This window comes from Budorcas taxicolor, chromosome 5, assembly GCF_023091745.1.
Source record: "Budorcas taxicolor isolate Tak-1 chromosome 5, Takin1.1, whole genome shotgun sequence".
In the NCBI taxonomy this organism is placed as follows: Eukaryota; Metazoa; Chordata; class Mammalia; order Artiodactyla; family Bovidae; genus Budorcas; species Budorcas taxicolor.
In genome coordinates this window covers 151,842,466-151,865,859 of record NC_068914.1, presented here as the reverse complement: position 1 = coordinate 151,865,859, position 23,394 = coordinate 151,842,466, and the positions used below count along the sequence as shown (strand labels likewise).

The window sequence follows — 23,394 nt, the reverse complement described above, 5'->3', positions numbered from 1 at the left end:
AGTGAAAGTGAAGTCACTTAGTCGTGTCTGACTCTTAGCGACCCCATGGACTGCAGCCCACCAGGCTCCTCCATCCATGGGAGTTTCCAGGCAAGAGTACTGGAGTGGGGTGCCATTGCCTTCTCCGATTCCTATCGCTAGTAAACACTTAATTCAGTAATCTGATTTCAGCATGAGAAAGTCTGTTTTTCATCAAAACAAGTTTCTGACCTGTAAAAAATACTCTGTTTTATGTTTGCCTTAAACATATATTTCCCACAAACTATAATTCTGTGAGACAAGACTTATTTTGCTATATCAAGATTCACTCTGGATAACACAGTTTCAGTGTATTTTGGGAAGAATTGACAGTTTTAAGATAATGTAGGTGCTTTTCTATGTAAGCTTCAGAATACTACCATTAGATTCGACCGGAATATGCTGTGTTTTCTGCCACACCAAAGCACTAATGCTTGTACACCAAGAGAAACACTTGTAAACCTGCAGATTAATTGCATTATTTGAGCTCTGAGTTGCCGGTGCCTGACAGATAGTCCATCAGGGAACTGGTGTACGGTAGCCTTGTTGTAATAATAAATACACAGAAAATGAGAACATTGGTACCCACGCAGTGCTAGGCTGTGAGAATTTACAGCCGCAGGGAGCTGATGGCAAAAGCCCATCAGCATAAGTTATGCCGAAGATGATCAAAGATGATTAGGTGTTTGATGCAAATTAAACTCGGAGTGAGGGCAGGAGCATGACAGGGTTGGTGGAGGAGAGCCCCATGCTGTGAGTTCCGGGGAAGGTGTGGTCGGCCATGGGGAGGACCTGCCTCGTCCAGACTACAACATGTAAGCCAGGATGGAGGCGCCTGTCGTAAAGATGGTTCAAGATCTAACGTCTTGGATTTCAGTTAACTCAACAAACATCTGTTGGATACACCGCACTGCTCGTGATGCGGTGGGGGGAGCAGTAAACACTTATGACGTGGGCATTTTTTTTGTTTAGTCCAAGGATCTACGAAAAACTATAGGAGCAAAGAAGCAGGAGTCTAGAGGAGTCTTGAAGGACAAGGCGTTGGGAGGGAAGACACATCAGAGAGCCCACGCCTATCTTCTTGGAGATTTGGGGGTTAACCAGCCAGTTTATGGGCAGAATTAAACTATAAATTTAAATGGCCAGCAAAACAAAATAAATTGTTCCTATTTATATTTGTTATCACCCGTGACTATTTCTGCTTCTAATTTTTGTGTTTATTTACTCTGTTAAATCTCCCAGACTAAAGCAACTTTCTCCTCAAATAAATAAAATTAGGAAGTTAGTATATAATTGAGAAGATTCCATGTGACCGTTCATGAACCTGAGGGCAGAGACAGACCTCAGATTCCCTGTTTGGGGAGCATAAAGACCTCTGTGGAGGTTTGGAAGGTCTAATGACATAACATGCATTTGTTAGAAGTGAAACCTTTGGAAGATTAACCCATCTTTTCCTCTGAAGACAGTGAATTCTCATTTACAGTTGGGAGATCCATATAATGTGATCCAAATTAGTGCACCGGCTTAGTCGAGAGGCTGACTCTTTGTCATTGTCTATGGCCTTAACTTGGTAAGGAGGTTGTTTAGGAAGAGGAAGGTTGTTTCACTTCACAGCACTCGTCCAGGCTTTCTCCTGTTTTTCCCAAAATGTGCATGCCTCAGTCACTACAAGCTGCTTCTCATCCACTGGGCACCTCTAGTGTTAGGAGGTCATGGGACCCCTGATGTGTGAGGTGCAGTACAAGCATGTCACATGAAAAGAACCAGACCAGGGGCCAAAGATAGCAGTGCTATGTGGCCTCTCGGGGCCAGCGAAGGTTCTGTCCGGGTTTGGTCAGTGGAGCTGAGGCAGAAGATGAATGAAAGAATGTGACTTTATAGGCATTAAAGAGCATGCAGATGGAATGCGTCTTTAGTGCAGAGTCTGAATGGGGCGGAAAGGCCGGTCAGCACAAAGCAGCCGTGCAGCCCGTTGCCCAGCCGTGGATACAGAGCCCCCCTCACAGCCCCTGCCCTCAGACACCCCACTTCCTGCACCCGCTTCTCCTCCTTCCCTCCACCCTACCTTGGGTCCTTGTGAGAGTTCACACGAACCTTAGTTTAAACAAGATGACTTCCCATCTCTTATAACCAACTCTCCAAGTCATTCAAACATAGACACTGTTTTTATGCATTATGTATTCTGTTTGTAAAGCCGGAGGAGGGGCATATTTTACGCAAACAGATTGAACCGGGAAACAGGACTGTGGCCACAGGAGACCACCCTCCACCCCAGGTGTCAGGTGCTTGAACTGCCCACCTGCGCCCACCTCCAGCTCTGAGGGTTCACGCCCTCACTCTCTGATTGTTTAACTATCCTGTGGTCTTTCGGAAGGACGGTAGCTGTGTATGTGTGCATGCGCACGCACAGGCACGCTTAGGAACAAATGCCAGTAATCAGTCACCATCCTTGAGGTCGAGCTACAAAAACTATCAAGGGAAAATCAGGACAAGAAATCAAGCAATTCTGTATTCGAGCAAAGCCTCGACAAATGTTTACACCAAGTATATGATTAGATGTTCTTGGTCCTTCCACTGGGATTATTATTCCACTCATTTGAGAAAGACTTACTGAAGGGAATGGGGTTTGAAGGAATTTTAAGATTTTTGGCTTATCCTTAAGTTCCCAGAAGAGGTTTGTGTAATTACACTCCCTGGTTTCCATGGCTTTTCCCAGTGCAAAGAGAGGACTTAAATGCCTTCTTTCCTGCCTATTGTCCTGCCCTTTTGAGAGAAATTAGTGAGATCACTTTGAAAGGAAATGACAGCAGGGTGGGAGGGGCGGGAGCAGTACCACATCAGACATCCTATCCTGCTTGCACAGACGTCACCGTCGCGGTTCTAGCTTACCTACTCAGTAACCATATGGAAGTATGGCTTGTATTTTAAAGTTGCACACGTTAGCATGAATATCGCTGAAAGATGGCAAACCCCCTTCACGATTTGGAGTTGAAAGATTTTTGAGGCCAAATATGGAACAAATGATGAATGTCTTCAAAGGAGATTTCTAGAAATAGTTGTTAAGACATAAACTAGATGAGGTAATCCCCAGGGAGGCTGCAGAATCGCCTCATGCACCGTGATAATGAGGATCGGAGATCCCCGGATGCAGGTGCGCTCAAGGACGTTGGCTTTTCCCTCTGTGACCCTTTCAACCAGCCTCTTCAAATATCAGTTTTAGACTTTTCTGCTGGATAAATTTAAAAAGAAGAAAACAACACCATCAGATACCATCAGCTTGCTCTCTCTCATGTCTGTTGTACCCTCAACATTCAGATGTGAAATCTAATACATAAATTCTGCTTGCTCATCTTTCTTATAGAATTCGAAGGAAAGTAGAAGGTGTAAATAGATGGCACTTTAACAGACAGGTCCCAGTGGTGGTACCTTGCCTGCTGCCTCAAACATTGCTCTTTTCAACCAAGAATCCCCAAAGCATGACATAAACCAGGTTAAGGCAGTTTTAAGGCAGAATTTCACAGCTGTGCTTTTAAAGGCCTGTATTCATCAACAGGATAAGACTGCACGCAAAGTGTGTTCATGACATGGGGAGGCCCATCCTGGGCGTCATTAACTGATTTAGAGTGAATATCAACAGTATCTCCCTAGTTCTCCCCCCATCTTGGGGTCTCTTACCTCCAGGAGAGACATAGGAGCAGCTCAGCTGAGCCTCGTGTACCAGCGTACCCCTGGAGCCCGCCTGGGTGGCGGCAGGGCGGCGGGGCAGCGGCTGGTACCCGGGCGTGGAGTGGGGGAAGAAGGCTCGCAGCATGGTGGGTTGGGGCCCCAGAGTGCTCAGAGCATCTCCCGCTGACCGCTCAGCACCCCGTGTCCCAGGCTCGAGCTAGGCTGCAGCGACCACTCCCAAGCCTGAGAATGCCAGGAGCACACCTTCTCCCTCGGTCCTGTTCAGCTTGTCTTCTTTCCTCCCTGTGGCGCCCACTGCCCACCCCAGGCTGGCCTCACCCTGTGGCCGCCCGGGAAGAAGGGAAGCGAGATGTGATGGATCTATCAGCCCGTCCGCTCGGCACCTCCCGGCCGGTGACAGGCTCTGGTTTGCGTGGGTCACCACCAGCTGCTGGGACACAGGACAGCGATAGGCCTGCCCAGCTGGGAACGCGGGCCCGAGAGGCGGGGGCTCCCGTGGAATGTGGCCCAGGCTGGGAAACTATTTTAAGGAGAAGAAAGTTAGGCTCAGTTCTGTGTGTTATCTCATGCTCTCTCTCGGGAGCGAGGACTTGGTAAATCTGTTTTTCCTCCTCGACTGTTTTAAGTTGTACATTCAAATGGCACATTAACTGGGATGAAAAGAGTCGTTTCAATATGACCCCGTTCTAATCTTAGAGCCATGCTGCTTTAGAGATAGGCAGTCAGTCGGGTCTTCAGGAAACCTCCACGGTGTCCCTCCATCCCTTTAGGCCCGGCCCCCTCTCCCTGCCCCCCATCAACGTCTGAAAGATGTTCCCACGGATATCTTCCCCTCCGTCGGGTTTCTCATAGTAATGACATAGTCAGACTGCTTTCCCATTTATGCCAGTAGTTTGCTTGGCGGCTGATCCTTACAAGAACCTGGTTCCTTATGTCAAGTGTCACAAGTGAGTAACATCCCCCCAGATGGCAACAGATGTATTTCTACTTTCACGTTCTCTTGACGAGGCATAAATGGCTGCTCTTCCCCGGCTACCAGGCTTCTACTTCCTCGGTGACGTGTTTTTCTCCGCTGCTACCACTTTTCTCCTTTGGTAGTTCTGGAAAATTCTATCTCCACGGAGAGGAAGTTTTCACTGTAACCAGAGAACGGAGCTAGATCCTGGGTTTGTAGCGCGGACTGAAGCCTCCAAAACACACACCGCCTGCAGGTTTCTTAGTCGCTGTGATCTTAGTGTTAGTGGTCCAATCCACTCTCACTCGGGGGCACAGGGCGGTGGGTCAGCCTGCGGGAACCTGTGGGGGCAGCTAGCACCGAGTATCAGTGTCCATGAGCCGGGAAGAGCCCGGAGTCAAGTCCTGAGAGCCTCGCTTAATGGTCTTGGGGTGAGAGACTTTCTTTTGGCTACTAAGGCTCTCAGCGCATCGGCTTCAAAACTCTGACTCTTTTTTTCCAGTGTCCGTGTATCAGAGAGCAGTATGTGTGTGTGTTTCAAAGAACAGTGGTCCGATCAAGAGGAAGCTGGAGTTTTTTTCCACTTGCCCCGCCCCTGCACTCACAGATAAGATAGATTCCTGGTGCACGGACCACAAAAATTACCCGCATTTATAGGGGTGAGATTTATAGAGTCCTTTTAAAGGCATCTGCTTAACGGCACTAAAACGACACTGCCTGTACCTTTTGATATCCGAATCTTTACTGACAAGAAAGAGAGAGACCCACAGGGCCACTGGTAGGTGAGTCGAGATGGGATGGGGGCAGTGATTAAAATATCACAAATGTTTTAATGATCAAATAATACCCATATAATTAAATATTTTGGAAGTTTAAATTAAGGAAATTACTTTCTTTTAAAAGTATATTTGGTTGGCTCTCATTGCCCTGTCGTAACTTAGCAGCTGTTTTTGGTGAAGACTTTTTAAATGTGTGTGTAGTTAATGTGTTATTAATGTGATTAATATTACCAGATCCTCAACTAGATCTTTATAAACTTATTTTTGACTTGTTTGTGTCATCGTTTAGTCGCTAACTAGTGTCCAGCTCCTTTGAGACCCCATGGACTGTAGCCTGCCAGGCTCCTCTGTCATGGGATTCTCCAGGCAAGAATACTGGAGTGGGCTGCCATTTCTTCCTCCAGGAGATCTTCCCCACCCAGGGACTGAGTCCGAGTCTCCCTCGTCTCCTGCACTGGCAGGCGGATTTTTTACTGCTGGGCCAGCTGGGGGACCTTTGGGCCTGTTTAGCCTTTGCTGTAAAAATGACATAGATCGTACATACTAATATATACAACTTGCTTGAAAACTAACTGAATCGGCAGCAACTGTATTATGCCACATTGCTCTTTCGTCACTAAATCATTAAGTCGTGGCTGCATCTAGTCTTTAAACAGTTGTAAATATTCTGTGCAGACACTTTGGTGTTGCAGATTCATTACTGAATTTTATTTTCTCAGCACTGTGTCCTCACTTAAGGCCTCCAAACCCAATCTTTCAGTTAATAACACCTTCCCAGGAAAAAGGAGAAGGGAGAGAAGCTTCCAGGCCTAATATGTGTGTCAGGTGTCCAACAGTTATAGAAGATGAAGCATGTGTGTGTGTGTGTGTGTGTGTGTGCGCGCGCGCGCATGTGTGTGTGAACGTGTTTCTATGTGTGAGAGCTCTGTGTGTGTGTATGTGCGAATGTGTGTGTGTGAACGTGTGTGTGCGTGAGTTCTGTGTGAGCATGTGTATGTGAGAATGTGTGTGTGTGAACGTGTTTGTGTGCATGAGTGAGTTCTGTGTGAGCATGTGTATGTGAGAATGTGTGTGTGTGTGAATGTGTTTGTGTGTGTGAGTAAAGTCTGTGTGAATGTATGTGAGAATGTGTGTGTGTGAATGTGTCTGTGCGCGTGAGAGTTCTGTGTGAGCATGTGTATGTGAGAATGTGTGTATGTGTGTGTGAACGTGTTTGTGTGCGTGAGTGAGTTCTGTGTGAGCATGTGTATGTGAGAATGTGTGTGTGTGTGTGAATGTGTTTGTGTGCGTGAGTTCTGTGTGGGTGTGTGTATGTGAGAATGTGTGAGTGTGTGAACACGTGTGTGTGCGTGAGTTCTGTGTGGGCATGTGTATGTGAGAATGTGTGAGTGTGTGAACATGTATGTGTGCGTGAGTGAGTTCTGTGTGGGCATGTGTATGTGAGAATGTGTGAGTGTGAACATGTGTGTGTGTGTGAGTGAGTTCTGTGTGGGCGTGTGTGAGAATGTGTGAGTGTGTGAACATGTGTGTGCGTGAGTTCTGTGTGGGCGTGTGTATGTGAGAATGTGTGAGTGTGTGAACATGTGTGTGTGCGTGAGTGAGTTGTGTGGGCGTGTGTATGGGAGAATGTGTGAGTGTGTGTGAGTGTGTGAAGGCATGTGAGGCAGCGACGCTGCAGAGCTGGAGGTGAGAGAGTTGGGGCTCTTCAGCCTGCTCATTGGCTAAGCGTTCGCCACATGCCTGTTGTGTCCAGGTGCTGTGTTTGCAAGGACAGGACACTTTGGTGTGCGTCTGTGCATGCGTGTGTGTCTGAGTGCCTTCTCTTGGGGTTTAAAAAGCCCCAGCTCAAGGATTTCAAGCTTCAACTCCAGCAACTAGTTCATTTATTCTACGAGTATGTACTCCCCTCATGGTGGAAAGGGGATTTGTTTCCCCTTCTTGAAGACACTCATTCACTGGTCCTCTGTGTTTCTTGCAGTGTCCATCTATGGAATTTGGTTTTATGACAAGGAAGAGTGCCAAAGAATCGCAGAGCTAATGAAGAAGTAAGTGCTGTGGGATGTGTTCTATGTTGCTGAGTGCGTGGGACTGCACCGCGGGGTAAACAGAGCCCGTCTCTGATAGCAGCTCCTTCACCACGCTTAGGAACACCTTCACCGTTACTCACCAGATGAAAAATAAGCGTAAATGACAATGTCTCACACTTCCACTCGGCAAGATTTATTATGTAGAATAGTCCCCCTCTTTTTTTTCTGTGCATGTGATCTGTAATAATCAATTTTTCTGGGTGGCAGTTTTCCTTAATATCATCCTCATTTGTAAATTAGCAGCTTTTTCCTCTGAAAAGCTATTAGTATATCTCAGTGGGGAGAACATTCAGAGTCTTTCTGAAAGGCTGCCCCTTCTCCTCTGGGGTCCCCATGCCCTCCTGCCCCAAGGACTGCCCTCCATCTGCCTGTGGGTCTTGAACCTCCTTCCCGTGTGACTCTTTAGGGCTTTGCTCAGTCTTTGTTTTCAATATCTTTGGAAATACCTGAGCTAATACTAGTTTAGTGATCAGCAGATGGACTCTCTCTGTCTCTCTCTCTGTCTTGTGTTCCTAGTCTCTTTTCTATTAACCTTTCGAGGCCTTGTTGACTGGTGCCAGTAGGCATGAGACTGGGGGGTATTTACATGACTGTCTCGTGGTCCCGCTCTTGCTCCCCTGATGACCTGAAAGGAAGCCCAGGGCAGCACACTGTCCCCCTGGGGATCTGTCAACCCTCTGAGGTTCTTGAGCCCCAGGGCCACTCTGGGAAGGGAGTTATTTCCCTGCATTCCTGTGGCTGGTTCAGAGCTTGGGAGCGAGTGAGCTCCCTGCATGCCATGACCCTGGGCCGGGACTGGGCTCAACCATACATGGAATCCAGCTGCCTCCCACACAGGCTCGAGCAAGCAGCTCCGTCTACAAGAGAACCAACCATTTGTCAGTTTTAAATCCTAGGTCACTGAAATGGCCAAAGTAGCAGGGGAACATATACATTACCATCTGTAAAATAGATAGCCAGTGGGAATTTGCTGTGTGGCTCAGGGAGCTCAACCCAGTGCTCTGTGACAACCTAGGGGTGGAAGATGGGAGGGAGGCTCAAGAGGGAGGGGCCATATGCAAACCTGTGGCTGATTCTTGTTGATGTATGGCTAAAAAGTGGCCCTAAAATATGGGCTGGGGGGAGCACTTTTTTATAGATAAGACTGATTTCTGAAAAGCCGAGCTGGTAAGAGCTAATTTTAAGTAAGCAGCTCAGGCTGCAGATGGTGATTAAGTGTGTTCAAACTGGTATTTACCACCGTAACAGCTAGTTCCTAGAACATTCCTGTGATTGTAAACTGCGGTGGATAATAATAGCAGGGCTTCATATAGATTAAAAGGCACCGTGTCCCCCAGCCAGGAGGCCCTGTGAAGACACTCAGGCTCTGTGGCGATGCCTCAGCAGCCGGGGCAGGACCTGCTTGGTGTCGAGCAATTAGCCGAGCATGATGCATGTGGACTCCCCACCCATCCTCAGAGCTGAGCCTCAGCAAACCCGCAGCTTGCTTTCCCCACAGACCTCATGGCAGCGATGGGGAAGCACGAGCCGTGGTCAGAGCCCTCCCATGGGAGGAAGACGCACCCCCTGCCAGCGGGAAGCGGCCTGACCTCCCCTCTGCAAGGTGTTCCAGAGGACGGAGGCGCTTCCCAGCGCTGTGTTTCCACACTCCCTCTTCTGGGGTGGTACCTTCACTGTGCTTCTAAACCACCCAGGACACGGGGGCCGGGCTCAGCTGTGCTTTGACTCCCAGGCACTTTGGAAGAAGGGGGAGACTGGATCTGCCGTGTTGGGAACCTAGTCTCCAGGTTGAGAACCCTGAATTGGGTTCCTCAGCAGTTCAGGGGTCCCTCCTTATGCTCACAATGAGGAGTCACAGACTTCTTCTGAGAAGGACCCGATAGTGAATACTTTCAGCCTTTCGGGGCCACCTGGCCTCCGTCCCAGCCCCTCCACCCTGCTCTGGCTGGGTAACCGCGCCAGATGCAGTCCAGTGGTCAGTGAACTTGGGACCTCGACTCCCATGTTTCTCCCATCAGTTCCAGTGGTCTTTTTTCTAACATGATTGTAACAAGATAAAAACAACTGGGTGAGAACTGGCTGGGTGTGTTGAGCTGTCTTTTCTGGTATGGATCTCGTCTTTGTTTTTCTAGCCTCACTCAGTACGAACAGCTGAAAGCCCACCACGGAGCAGGAGCCGGGGCCTCGCCTGTGAGCCTCAGCTCAGGAGAGGGCAAGGAGGCCGACATCTTGCGGATGCTGACCAAGGCCAAAGACGAGTACACGAAGGTGAGTCCCGTCCCCACGGTGACGCAGACTCAGATTCCAGGTGGGGACCTGCCCGTTGAGGCAGACTTGGTCCCCTTCCTTCCGCCAAACAGAAGCCTGTGAGTAACGCCATCCTTGTTGACTTTTAGTAGACTGAAGACTGTTTGCTTTTAAGTGGATTAAAGGGCAGTCCCAGGGGCTTCCCTGGTAGCTCCACGGTAAAGAAGCCGCCTGCCAGTGCAAGAGATGCAGGTTCGGTCCCTGGGTCGAGAAGATCCCTTGGAAGAGGAAATGGAGCCCGCTCTAGTGTTCTCTGGAGAGTCCCATGGTGGGCTGTGGTCTATAGGATCACAAAGAGTTGAACGTGACGTAGCAACTGGGAAACAACAGCAGAACACATCGTGTGCACACTGTTCATCGCTCAGCTGAGCGATGAGGAACAGAGGACGCTTTTCCTCCTGCCGTCACCAGCCAGGGAGCATCCAGAAGCACCTGCGCAGTCACACTGTCCTTGCTCCACGTCCTTCTCGCCTCTCACTGCCCAGCGTGTGACACCAGGGCCCCGCTGGGGCACCCACCATGTGACCAGGGTGATCCAGCCTCGCCGCCCCTGGAGGAGCCCCCTCCTCCTCTACTTATCCGTCTGCAGGGGACATATTTGAAGGCTCACCTCACGTGTTCTCGGTCCCTCATGTGGCTTCTGACCCACCCACTGGGGGTACCTGCCCCGAGAGCCCCCAGGTGGGGCAAGTCTGCTCACGTCTGTGTCACCCACTCTTCCAATACACAGAGCGTGGGCAGCATAAGCGGCCCAGGCCTGGGTACGGGAAGGTGGGCATGGAAACACTGCCCTTCCTTGGATGTCTTGCTATGAGAGCATGGATCTCCAGTGACCACAAGTCTTCAGGAGGACAGAGTGCTGGATGTCGGGCACATCCCAGGAGAACAGCACAGCTCTGATTGAGTCTTACACCAATTGACCGCTGAGGCCTCTGCAACTCCAAACCTCTTAAATGTGTGATAATCCCGGAAAGTGAGAGGAAATGCTTTGAGCTGGAGGAAGATGATATTGATAAAGCAAAGCCTGGCAACACTACAAATGCCTTTTTACATGAAGTTAATAGAGTAATTTGAAAAACTTATTTTGGACAATATTTTATGTTTTCTCCCTGAAGAAGCAAATGCCTAGCAGCACCGTGACCTTGAGCTTCCTCCTCCATTAGACTTAGTTGGAGGGCAGGTGAGGTTGGGGCAGTGACCAGGCCAGTGGGGTCAAGGGCTGTGGGGCTACATGCCGAGTCTTTAGAAGTGGCCTGTTTTGAGGAACATGTGTGCACACGTATAACTGAACCACTTTTCTGAACACCTAAAGCTAATACGATTTTGCAGCTCAACTATACTACAATAAGAAAAATAAAATAATCGGTGGACTATTCTGTATTTAAGACTGTTTTGTGGTTTAAGGCAAGAAGGAATATTTGTCCTCTAGATATACATCTGAGTTAGCTATGAAATTAAAAACTATTGTCTTTTGATGTTCAATGAGAAGGTTTAGTGGAGAAAGGGAGATCAGTGGAGAAATAACTCCAGAAATAATTGAGAGAGCCAAAGCAAAAACAGCACCCAGTTGTGGATGTGACTGGTGATGGAACCAAGGTCCGATGCTGTAAAGAGCAGTATTGCGTAGGAACCTAGAATGTTAGGTCCATGAATCAAGGCAAATTGGAAGTGGTCAAACAGGAGATGGCAAGAGTGAACATTGACATTTTAGGAATCAGCAAACTAAAATGGACCAGAATGGGTGAATTTAACTCAGATGACCATTATATCTACTACTGTGAGCAAGAATCCCTTAGAAGAAATGGAGTAGCCATCATAGTCAACAGAAGAGTCCAAAATGCAGTACGTGGATGCAATCTCAAAAACAACAGAATGATCTCTGTTCGTTTCCAAGGCAAACCACTCAAGGTCACAGCAACCCAAGTCTATGCCCTGACCAGTAATACTGAAGAAGCTGAAGTTGAACAATTCTATGAAGACCTACAAGACCTTCTAGAACTAACACCCAAAAAAGATGTCCTTTTCATTATAGGGGACTGGAATGCAAAAACAGGAAGTCAAGAGATACCTGGAGTAACAGGCAAATCTGGCCTTGGAGCACAAAACAAAGCAGGTCAAAGGCTAACAGAGTTTTGCCAAGAGAACGCATTAGTCATAGCAAGCACCATCTTTTCAACAACACAAAAGAATACTCTACACATGGACATCACCAGATGGTCAACACCGAAATCAGATTGATTATATTCTTTGCAGCCAAAGATGGAGAAGCTCTATACAGTCAGCAAAAACAAGACCGGGAGCTGAACGTGGCTCAGATCATGAACTCCTTATTGCCAAATTCAGATTTAAATTGAATAAAGTGGGGAAATTCACTAGACCATTCAGGTATGACCTAAATCAGATCCCTTACGATTATACAGTGGAGGAGACAAATAGATTCAAGGGATTAGATCTGATAGACAGTGTGCCTGAAGAACTGTGGACGGAGGTTTGTGACGTTGTGCAAGAGGCAGTGATCAAGACCCAAGAAAAAGAAATGCAAAAAGGCAAAATGGTTGTCTGAGGAGGTCTTACAAATAGCTGAGAGACGAAGAGAAGCTAAAGGCAAAGGAGAAAAGGAAAGATATACTCATTTGAATGAAGAGTTCCAAAGAATAGCAAGAAGAGATAAGAAAGCCTTCCTCAGTGATCAGTGCAAAGAAATAGAGGAAAATAATAGAATGGGAAAGACTAGAGGTGTCTTCCAGAAAATTAGAGATACCAGGGGAACATTTCATGCAAAGATGGGCACAATAAAGGGCAGAAATGGTATAGACCTAACAGAAGCAGAAGATAGTAAGAAGAGGTGGCAAGAATACACAGAAGAACTATACAAAAAAGATCATCATGACCCAGATAATCACGATGGTGTGATCACTCACCTGGAGCCAGACGTCCTAGAGTACAAAGTGAAGTGGGCCTTAGGAAGCATCACTACAAACCAAGCTAGTGGAGGTGATGGAATTCCAGTTGAGCTATTTCAAATCCTAAAAGATGATACTGTGAAAGTGCTGCACTCAATATGCCAGCAAATTTGGAAAACTCAGCAGTGGTCACAGGGCTGGGAAAGGTCAGTTTTCATTCCAATCCCAAAGAAACAGAATGCCAAAAAATGTTCAAACCACCGCACAATTGCACTTATCCGACACACTAGCAAAGTAATGCTCAAAATTCTCCAAGCCAGGCTTCAGCAATACGTGAACCGTGAACTTCCAGATGTTCAAGCTGGATTTAGAAAAGACAGAGGAACCAGAAATCAAGTTGCCAGCATCTGCTGGATCATCGAAAAAGCAAGAGAGTTCCAGAAAAACATCTGCTTTATTGACTACACCAAAGCCTTTGACTGTGGGGATCACAGCAAACTGTGGAAAATTCTTAAAGGGACGGTAACACCAGACCACCTGACCTGCCTCCTGAGAAATCTATATGCAGGTCAAGAAGTAACAGTTAGAACTGGACATAGAATAACAGACTGGTTCCAAATCGGGAAAGGAGTATGTCAAGGCTGTATATTGTCACCCTGCTTATTTAACTTATATGCAGAGTACATCATGTGAAATGCTGGGCTGGATGAAGCACAGGCTGGAATCAAAGATTGCTGGGAGAAATATCAATAACCTCAGATACGTAGATGACACCATCCTTATGGCAGAAAGCGAAGAACTAAAGAGCCTCTTGATGAAAGTGAAAGAGGAGAGTGAAAAGGTTGGCTTAAAACTCAACATTCAGAAAACTAAGATCACAGCATCCAATCCCATCACTTCATGGCAAATAGATGGGGAAACAATGCAAATAGTGAGAGACTTTATTTTTGGGGGCTCCAAAATCACTGCAGATGGTGATTGCAGCCATGAAATTAAAAGATGCTTGCTCCTTGGAAGAAGAGCTATGACCAACCTAGAAAGCATATTAAAAAGCAGAGATATTACTGTGCCAACAAAGGTCCGTCTAGTCAAAGCTATGGTTTTTCCAGTAATCATCTGTGGATATGAGAGTTGTCCTATAAAGAAAGCTGAGTGCCAAAGAATTGATGCTTTTGAACTGTGATGTTGGAGAAGACTCTTGAGAGTCTCTTGGACTGCAAGGAGATCCAACCAGTCCATCCTAAAGGAAATCAGTCCTGAATATTCATTGGAAGGACTGATGCTGAAGCTGAAACTCCGGTACTCTGGCGACCTGATGGGAAGAACTGACTCACTGGAAAAGACCCTGATGCTTGGAAAGATGAAAGTCAGGAGAAGAAGGGGACAACAGAGGATGAGATGGTTGGATGGTGTCACCAACTCGATGGACATGAATTTGAGTAAGCTCTGGGAGTTGGTGATGGACAGGGAAGCCTGGGGTGCTACAGACCATGGTGTTGCAAAGAGTCAGACACAGCTGAGCAACTGAACTGAACTGAAAAATTTTAAAGTAGAAGAAAGAAAATGAAATTTCGCATAACCCTACCACCCAACAATGTCTGCCTTTAGCACTTCAAGTATATTTTCCCCCAGGCTTCCCTGCCTCGTGGGTACTCGTGTCTGTGTGATAAACAGGCTCATGGGATGTAGCTGTTAAAGCCTCAGGTTCTCTGCAAAGAATCCGTTATACACTTTTGCCAATTCTGTCTGTTTTTCCAAGTAAGGAAAGGCATAGAAGCTTTGGGTAGGGAGAGGCATAGAAGCTTCAACCACTGGATAATGAGCTGCAAGCCTTGGAAGTCAGTCTTGTTCTGAGCACTTTTTACATGAAAGTGAAGCTTCATTGGTAGATGGCCTGTGGTGGTGACTCAGGAAGCAGCTACTGGCCGCTTCCCCTGGGGGGTGCTGTCCACGGCCCGCCTCAGCGTGTGCAGAGTAAAGCAGTTGGCAACCCAGGGACCCTGAGTGCAGAAGGGAGCACTCGCAGAAGTGAGCTGAGCTCCACTGTCTTCGGCATAGCCAGCAGGCTGTCCAGCCTTTTCACGCCAGCATTCTATCAGTGACTCTGTTGGGGACCACACTCTGGTCTCCTGTTGCTGATCCACATCTCGGAAGCCAGGCCAGTGGTCCTGTGGCCATAACTCACCTGAGAGTTAGAAATAACTTTTTATGACTCAGAAAGTGATTCCATGTGCCATTTAATACTAGCGCCAAATATGCAAATGGTGGACGGAATTCTTGGCTGAAAAAAGTCCTTTGTGCAGTGAACTTTCCAAACCGAAGCAAGCACAGTGGTGATCAGCCCCAGCCCCGACATCCTCGGGTAGAAAGTGCAGCCAACAGCCGTGAAGCTTATGGAAACACTCAGGGTCCGGGGGCGGGAGTTGGGGGGGAAAGTTGTATTCACGGCCACTCCACGCTGGGAACAGAGAAGTGTGTCCTGGCCCGAGGGCACAAGTGTGCCATGGAAACGAATGACGCCACAAAGCCCACCTGGCAGAAGCCCGCACTTTACAGTTTTATTTGCTCTTTCAGCGAGGGAGTCACAGACAGCGCTGCTGCACCCTCCCTGCTGTGAATCCCAGTGTGTGAGCAATTGCATGGTTGATTAGATTAATGGGCGGTGATGACTCAGGATCTGAAATGACGAGGCTTGTCTCTCATCTCTTTCTCTGTGAAATTCTAATTTGTAGTGAGCGGTTCAGAACACTCGGATTTGAATTATTCTGTTTATGCAAAAATCACTCATTAAATAAGGATGATGTTAGTAATTTTTAAAAATCAGTGGTTTGAGTCAGCTTTCCCCATTGGTTTATAGACCAAAGAGGGTCAGTCACTCTGAGGACGCAGCTCTCCAGTCTTAAGTCAGCTGCCAACTGGGCTCGGAGCCCTCCCCTGACCCAGACGAGGCACCAGGGGAGCCTTTGTATTGCTGATTACCGTGGGAGAGCCGGAGACTTTTTTAAAGCTGCTGCTTCTCAGGCAGACCCCCAGACTGTCACACCTCTGGGCGTCTTGGGGCCTCTGGATCCTGCAGGCCGATGGAGTACCGCTGAATTGTGCCACTGAGACACACTCAATCTGAATTTGGTTTAGACTCAAACATAGCTTGGGCTTCGCAGGTAGCACTAGTGGTAGAGGACCCACCTACCAGTGCAGGAGATGTAAGAGACCTTGGGTTCGATCCCTGGGTCAGGAAGATCCCCTGGGATAGTAAATGGCTACCCACTCCAGTATTGCCTGGAAAATTCCAGGAACAGAGGAGCCTGGCAGGCTACCATCCGTGGTGTCACCAAGAGCCAGATACAACTTAGCAACTGAGCACACAGATACGATAAAGAGCATGAAGGTGCGTTCTTCTTAAGAGATTAAAGTTTCTTTTACACCGAAAATGAGGTTCTTTTTTCCATTTCAGTGTAAAACCTGCTCCGAGCCCAAACAGATCAGCAGCTCGTCCGCCATACACGACAACCCCAACCTCATCAAACCGATTCCAGTGAAACCCAGTGGGAGCCGGCAGCAGCGGGGCCCTCGGCCCGGCCAGGTGCACAGTCCTTGCTCTCCACCCGGTCCCAGTGATTCCTGAGGGACTTTGGCCCTGAGGCTGGTCAGAGGCGAGGGGGTGGGGGGCTGTGCTATGGAGGTGCCCTAGTAGTTGATCCAGGAAAGAGAGATTTCAAAGTGGAGGTTTTGTCATTATGTATAATTTGCTCTTCCTACAAAGGATTGCCGTTTTGACATTTGGCATTTCCCTTACTCTGTGAACTTGATTCCTTAGAGGTTAATTTGTTCCAAAAAGACAGCAGCCTAATACCACATTGGAGCTGACGATACTATTACCCGTTGGGCCATATCCTTCTGAAGCTGGCCACTGACAAGAGATGCAGCCCTCCCCACTTGGCGCCCAGTCTGGGGCCATGTGCCCTGTGTGGGTGGGACTCCTGGCCTAAGGACTGGTGTCAAGTCCCCCTTTAGACCCCATGACCCGTCACTGCATTTGCATCTAAGATACAAACTTGAAACATGACATCAGTTTTTGTATGAGTATATATATTTTTCAGAAGACGCCAGCATCAGCAAAAGGGCTGATCTGCAAGTTCCATCACTGAGTGTGGGTATAACCAGTACCGATGGTTATTCTTCATCAGAAAAAGTTTTATAAGGGAATTGTTGGTTTAAAGCAACTTTAAAGATGGACATGGAGCCAAAAGGCAGTCTCATGCAAGTCTCGCATTGAATTTTCTTTAAATGTCTTTTCTAATTATTTTTTAGTTTTTATTATAAGTTTGCTTTTCGTGGAAATTGTTTACAAGAGAAACTGGAATATGTGTCTTTAGGGTACACGCATGTTCTCCTAGCAGAGGCACCAGGGCACAGGCGGGAAGGAAGAAGGCCTGTCGCCAGCCACAGGGGCCTTTACGCCTCTGTCGGGCTTTTAGAGCTACTACTATGTATTCGGATCAAGTTAGAGGGGGTGATGACGTAGAACTCTCCAGCCCTTAATTTCTATCATTCTGTGGAAAACTGTCAGGAATTCTGAAACCCTTGTGTTTCTGTGTTTGCTCGGTGTCCCAGGTACTTTGCAGGGGGAGGTATACTTCCTGTTGAGGAGATGGTCCTCCATCTGTCAGTGTCTGTGCTTTTGCACACGGTCGTTCCCAGGCCCAGCAAGCATCTCCTGACTGCTCGTCAGTCCGCGGATAGTGAGGGACTTCCACGGTGGCCCAACCTTTAGGGCTCCGGGCTTCCGCTTGCAGGGGGCCCGAGTTCCATCCCTGGTTAGGGAACTGGATCCCTCACGTGGCCCAGCCCCCCCCCCAAAAAAAAATTCAACAGATACTGAAATATGACAGCTGTCTTGGGATGGGAGGGAGAAGCCTGTGACAAAATTTGATGTTAGAAATGCAGTCCCAGATGTGTAAAGTTTATGATCATTAGGCTTTTCTATCCTCTAATCGACCCCTTGTAAATAGAAGTCATTGGGTGGGTAAGTTAGGTTTCGTTCCCCCCATCACACATAACCAGATCACACATGGACACGCTGTCAGATGTGTGTGTTTGTTCCAGACCTCAGACCCGGAACCCCAGCACCTGTCCTTGACAGCGCTCTTCGGGAAGCAGGACAAAGCCCCATGTCAGGAGGCCACAGGGCCTCCCCAGACCCTCCCCCTGCATCAGCAGCAGCCAGAGAAGCTCCCAGTGCGGCAGGGGGTCGTCCGATCCCTATCCTATGAGGAGCCCCGGAGACCCTCGCCACCCGTTGACAAGCAGCTCTGCCCTGCCATTCAAAAGCTCATGGTCAGGAGCGTGGACCTACAGCCACTGGCAGAGCTGCCTGAGAGCCGGCCCTGCACAGACGCCCTCAGGGCGGCCTGCGCTGGGCCCGCCCAGACAGGGTCTCCCCACAGGCACGCACTCGCAGCCCCTGGGACTCAGAACCCCCTCCAGGTGCAGAGCATTCCCGGGGCTGAGAACAAGTGTGAGCCCGGGGCGCCAGCACCTGCCAGCTCGGCCACCACCCCCGCGGCCCCGGCCCAGCCCACCCGTCTCGGCAGTGCCCTCCTGCCCCAGACTCCAGGGCCCTGGGCCCTCCCCAGACCAACACCCCCCGGCCCTGGCCCCGGCCATCAGCCAGTGGGGCCAGGCGAGGTCTCCCCACGGGAGCTGCTGCGGAGGCTCCAGGCGGTACAGCAGGAACAGCAGCTGCCAGCGCCCGGCCGCCCAGCCCTGGCGGCCAAATTCCCCACAGCAACCCCGAGCACCCGAGTGCGGAACCCCCTGGAGCCCTGGAGGGACCCGCCCCCCAGCACTGAGCAGCCAGCTCCCCTCCTTCAGGTAAGTGTCCTGCCGAGGAGCACTGGATGGGGTCCATGCAGGACACCGCGTCTGCCTCCACCTCCTGCCAGGAAGGGGTCTGCTCTCTGCCCAGTGGTTCTGGGAGCCCTCCTTTCAAACACGCTTCATTCCTAGAGAGAAGACTTCTTGTTTCCACGTGTGACATGGATACAAGAAAACCCTAGGTCTTTGTGGTTGGAAACTTAGGGTCTGAAATTGTTCCAGGATGCCAGACCTCGGGTCCCCGCTGGTTACGTCACCCACAGTGAACTGTTGTGTATTCACTATGCAGTACGTGCTTTCAGGCACTGGCTGCGGGCCAGGCCCCTCTGCACGTGCTGCGTGGAGGTGAACCAGGCGCCCTGTCCCTGTGGAGGCCGCAGCCCGTGGGGTCTTGAGGTCAGTGGAAAAGCGGGTCACCGACCCTGGAAGGCACAGCCTCCCTGCCCATCTCTGCAGGGATAGCTTAATGAGAGTCAGGAGAAGCCAGAAGCTGCCCCTGCCCCCGCCCCGACGACATACACACTGACTGCCAGAAAGGAAATGTCCTTCTTAGAAGTGCTCCGTCCTCCGGGGAAGCTGGTTCTCTGTGGTCACTAATAACTCGGGACAGTGACAAAACTGAGAGCTTGTCCATTTCTTCACTGCTCACGCGCAGGCAGCATCTGGAGATCTGAGGGACGTTTTTCCGTTTGGGTTGGTACAGATTCATTGACAGTGCTTCAGGGCTCAAGTTCAGGAAGTTCTTCCTATGTATTATGTGTCCTCGTTGCTCCTTCTGTCCTATTTCGGCGAGCGGCTTACAGCAGGGCCCCAGAATCGTTCACTTTCAGGAACCAAGGCTGCAGGCGTGGAAACACAGTCTTCATGTTTGTCAGACTGTGGGTCAAAGTGCTCCTGTGGACCGTTGATGGAAATCTCACCTGTGAGCACCTGCCGTCCTGAGACAGAGGCTGCTCCCCCGCCCTCATCCTCGCCCCAGCGCGACCGTGCCCCCTTTCTCTGCTTGTTCCCGAGGATTCAGACCGGGCACTAGGAAGCTGGAGTTAACGGTTGGCGGTCACCCTCACGGGCACGCCCCCCTTCCCTGCTCACAGGCCGCAGAGCCAGTGCTCTACTAGCCGCCTGTGGGGCCAGCTCTGCTTCAAAGGACGACCGGGGACAGTTACACAAACCACCCGCCCCCTCCGCCTGCTTTCTGCCCAGGACGGCACCGAGAGGGTGACTGAGGTCACAGCAGCTCCCGAGGGGCCAGGAGACACTATGGAAAACTTGGTTTTAGATCTGGTAGCCAAGAAAGGCAGACTGACCTGCCCAGACAGACAGGTCACTTGCAGGGCCTGCAGGAATAGTCCCCAGGGCACTGTCCCCCCGGGCCCGAGTGCAGAGAATCAGGAGGTTGCGGGGTGAAGATGTGACCCTGCCCGTCCTGCCCACAGGAACAGGGCGGCTCCCTCACAGCGGGAAGATGGGCCCCAGCGGGCAGGGGCATGGATGGCCAGCCCCAAGGGAAAGGACAGGTCCTAGATGCGGTCAAGTGGTAACCAGAAGCGGGGAAGTGAGGTGCTACTCAGAGCACAAGCCTTCCTGCCGAGTGGCCCATGGGTATGACAGCAGACGCCAGGCCGATGGTACCGGGGTGGGGCGGGGGGCGGTGCAGGCGCAGGCGCAGCCGGCCTTCTGTGGGCTGCCCCGATGCTGGAGACACGGGCGGTTAGCCTTGGAGCCTGCCGTGTCCCCCTCACTGTCCTCGCCCTCCATGTACGCCGGCGCCGGCCGCCCGCACCTGCCCACCTGCCTCCGTCTCCCCGACCAGGCCCTCTCGCCGCAGCGCATCCCGGCCGCCGCGACCCCGCCTCCACTCATGTCGCCCCTGGTGTTCGCGCAGCCCAGCTGGGCCCCGCCACACGAGAGGAGCCGTGCGCCCTTGCCCCCAGGAAACCAGGACCCCGCTGCCACCCCCTCTGGCCTCCTCCTGCCCCTGCTGACGCCCGAGCCCCTGGGGACCCCCGGCAGCGCCCTGAGCAAGCCGCAGCTCCAGGAGGCCCTGCTGCACCTCATCCAGGTAGGGAGCACCGCCCCCTCCTCTGCCTCACCCAGGGCACCCTGCCCACTCCTGCTCCCCAAGAACCAGAGGGTGATGCGGCAGCCCAGAGCTTCCGGGCGGATGCGTCCGCTCCTCAGGGTGCTGTCCTTGGAGGAGGGACTGGTCTTCCAGTGCAGGAAAGGAAGAGGCAGGCACCACCCCTGCCACTGGAGGGTCCTTGGCCTGGGGGCGTTGGGAACCAGCAGGAGGTGGAGAGAGGCTGCCCTGAGCCCCGGGGAGGGGGCAGCGGGGACAGCAGGAGCGGCCATGACAGCCCAGGCGTGTTTTACAGAGATCCTTGACGCCTGCGGTGAGGATGGGGTGGGATGACTTCCTGTGCTCGCTCGTCCCTGTGAAATAACGAGAACAAGGACACTTGCACAGAGCTGTGCCGGGCTGGGTTTCCAAGACCAGGAGGCTGAGGCCGAGGGACAGGCCTGCAGGCGAGCAGCGAAGAGCAGCGCTAAGGCCGCAGCCTCACTGTCCAGCGCCCCTGCCCGCCTCACAGACCCGCCGCAAGGTGGCTGGGCGGCCCAGAGAGAGCGCACCCCAGGACTCGGGGCAGGCCCTGAAAAGCCGGCGGACCCAGACAGCTCAGGCCTCACGTTCAGGAGTCTTTTGCGTAGTCTCTTTGGGTAAAAGGATTTTCGTGTCATTTTGCTTGAGTGTCAGGGGGCCTTGAGAGAGCGGCCAGCACTTCCTTGCTCTGTAGTCCAGCTCAAAAAGTGGAAGTCTCCTCTAGTCAGACTGTTTAGTTTGAAGGTAACGCATTTTAGAGAGGAGGGGAAGGGGTCAGGAAGCAGCTGAGCATGAAAGCGGAGCAGACAGGAGTTGCCCGCACCTCCCTGATTGCCAGGAAGGGGAGCCCCCTCCTTTTCCAGGGGCCGCTCGTGGTAAGTTTATGAAGGCTTGGGTACGACATCTATACACCTCTGTGAGCAATAGACAAAAACCCCTTAAATGTGAATGTACAGGCACTTACTCCATCTAATAACCCTGTCCACAGTTCTCGGTGCAGGGGCAGAGACGCTGCGGGGCTGCAGCGGCCCCTCCCCCAGGCCTCACTAGTTAGATTTCACACATCTGTCACCTGCACTGGCCGCTCCCCCGTGAGCCTCTGGGAGTGAGCAGGCGTGTGAGCCATGGGTGGATCACCAGAGCGCCACGGAGCCCGGCGGGAGGGAGTCTCCAGCTTCAGAAACAGAAAACCTGCATGGGTCCCTCGGCCCCTGGAGCAGCAGCAGAGCCCCCCGGTCTCATCGCTGTCCCCCAGCCAAGGCCAGAGCCCTCCTCAGCTAACGGGGCCAGGGCAGGGCTCTGGCTCTGGCTTCACCAAGCACATTGCCCTGAAGTCTTCACTTTGGCCCTCAGTAAAGGCTGGCCTCCCCAGTGGCTCAGTAGTAAAGAACCTGCCTGCCAATGCAGGAGACCCAGGTTTGATCCCTGAGTCAGGAAGATCCCAAGGAGAAGAAAGTGGTAACCCACTCCAGTATTCTTGCCTGGGAAATCCCATGGACAGAGGAGCCTGGCGGGCTACAGCCCATGAGGTCGTAAAGAGTCGGACACAACTAAACAGCAACAACCACTGCTTGTGGGTGACTTGGGGACCTTTCAGAGCCACTAGTGATCTCGCAGCCAGGCGGGCAGGATCGAGTGGGTCCTGTCCTCCCCCAGCAGCCTCCAGAGGCCTGGTGTCTCTGCAGGCAGCGGACTGACCAGGCCTCTCTGGAGCCGGCCTCACTCCGTGCTTCCCCAAGGCTGGTGCCCTGAGCTGCAGGCCACAAGCACCTGCTGCTTCCCCACCTGACCTCTGAGGACCCACAGCTGACTCATATCCCTACCACCTCCACAGCCTGGCCTCAGCCCCCCTATTCACACAGGTGCTTAGAGACCAGGCACGTGAGCACCCAGGTGGGGAGGAACAGCTTAGGATCTGGTGCCAGCCCAGCCCCAAGACAGACTAAGCCTCTGGTTTCTGCAGCCGAGTCTCAACCCCTCAGGGCCTCTGATTCTGTTTTCCAGAACGACGACAACTTCTTGAATATCATCTACGAGGCTTATCTCTTCAGCTTGACACAAGCAGCCGTGAAGAAGACTCTATGAAAGCAAGACATTTCAAAACCCATGTCCGAAGTCCTCCAGTTCAAGGCTGTTTCTTGTCAAATGTTTCCCTAAATGTTTCTGCCTTTTTAAAAAAAAGAAAAGAAAAGGATGTATAATATGAAATAAAATGTTTCAGACATTTTCAGTCACGCGTCTTTTTTCATTCCATCCTTCAGGGCACCGGGTGCCAAGGATTGCGCGCGTGGGAAAAGCCCTTTGCTCACGTCACATCGCAGCGAATGCCGCGCTTCAGCAGTGTTTGCTTCTTACCCATCCTCAGCCATTTCTGAAGAGTATTCTCCCCGTGGAAAGAGCCCTTCCCTTCCAGGAACGCGGTTTCTTTTTCATCAGCAGCTGCAGTTATTTCGGGACCTTAGAGAACATGCCAACCACCAGGTGGCAGTGTAGGCCCGCAACCACCGACGCGCCCCACCGGCCTCGCCAGTAACAAGAGGAGCGATTTTCCAGACAAAGTCAACCTGTTTGTCAACACCCATTGGCACCGATTGCTGGGCCCTTGATGGGAAATGCTTGCTGAAAGTATTCACCGCTGGTTTCTATGGGGGTCATCCCAGGACTCCAGACACGTCCCAGC

The 23,394-nt window shown here is 50.9% G+C and overlaps 1 protein-coding gene across 1 annotated transcript in view; it reads left to right on the top strand.

The window, feature by feature from the left end:
- DCP1B (decapping mRNA 1B) overlaps window positions 1-22,938 on the top strand; it is a 43,404-nt gene extending 20,466 nt beyond the window's left edge. The window contains exons 4-9 of the mRNA XM_052641428.1: window positions 7,418-7,484; window positions 9,659-9,794; window positions 16,191-16,319; window positions 17,843-18,610; window positions 20,427-20,675; window positions 22,719-22,938. Coding sequence (XP_052497388.1) covers window positions 7,418-7,484; window positions 9,659-9,794; window positions 16,191-16,319; window positions 17,843-18,610; window positions 20,427-20,675; window positions 22,719-22,799 — 1,430 coding nt within the window. The 3' untranslated portion in view covers window positions 22,800-22,938. The remainder of the gene's footprint in view (window positions 1-7,417; window positions 7,485-9,658; window positions 9,795-16,190; window positions 16,320-17,842; window positions 18,611-20,426; window positions 20,676-22,718) is intronic.
- The last annotated feature ends 456 nt before the right edge of the window (window positions 22,939-23,394 follow it).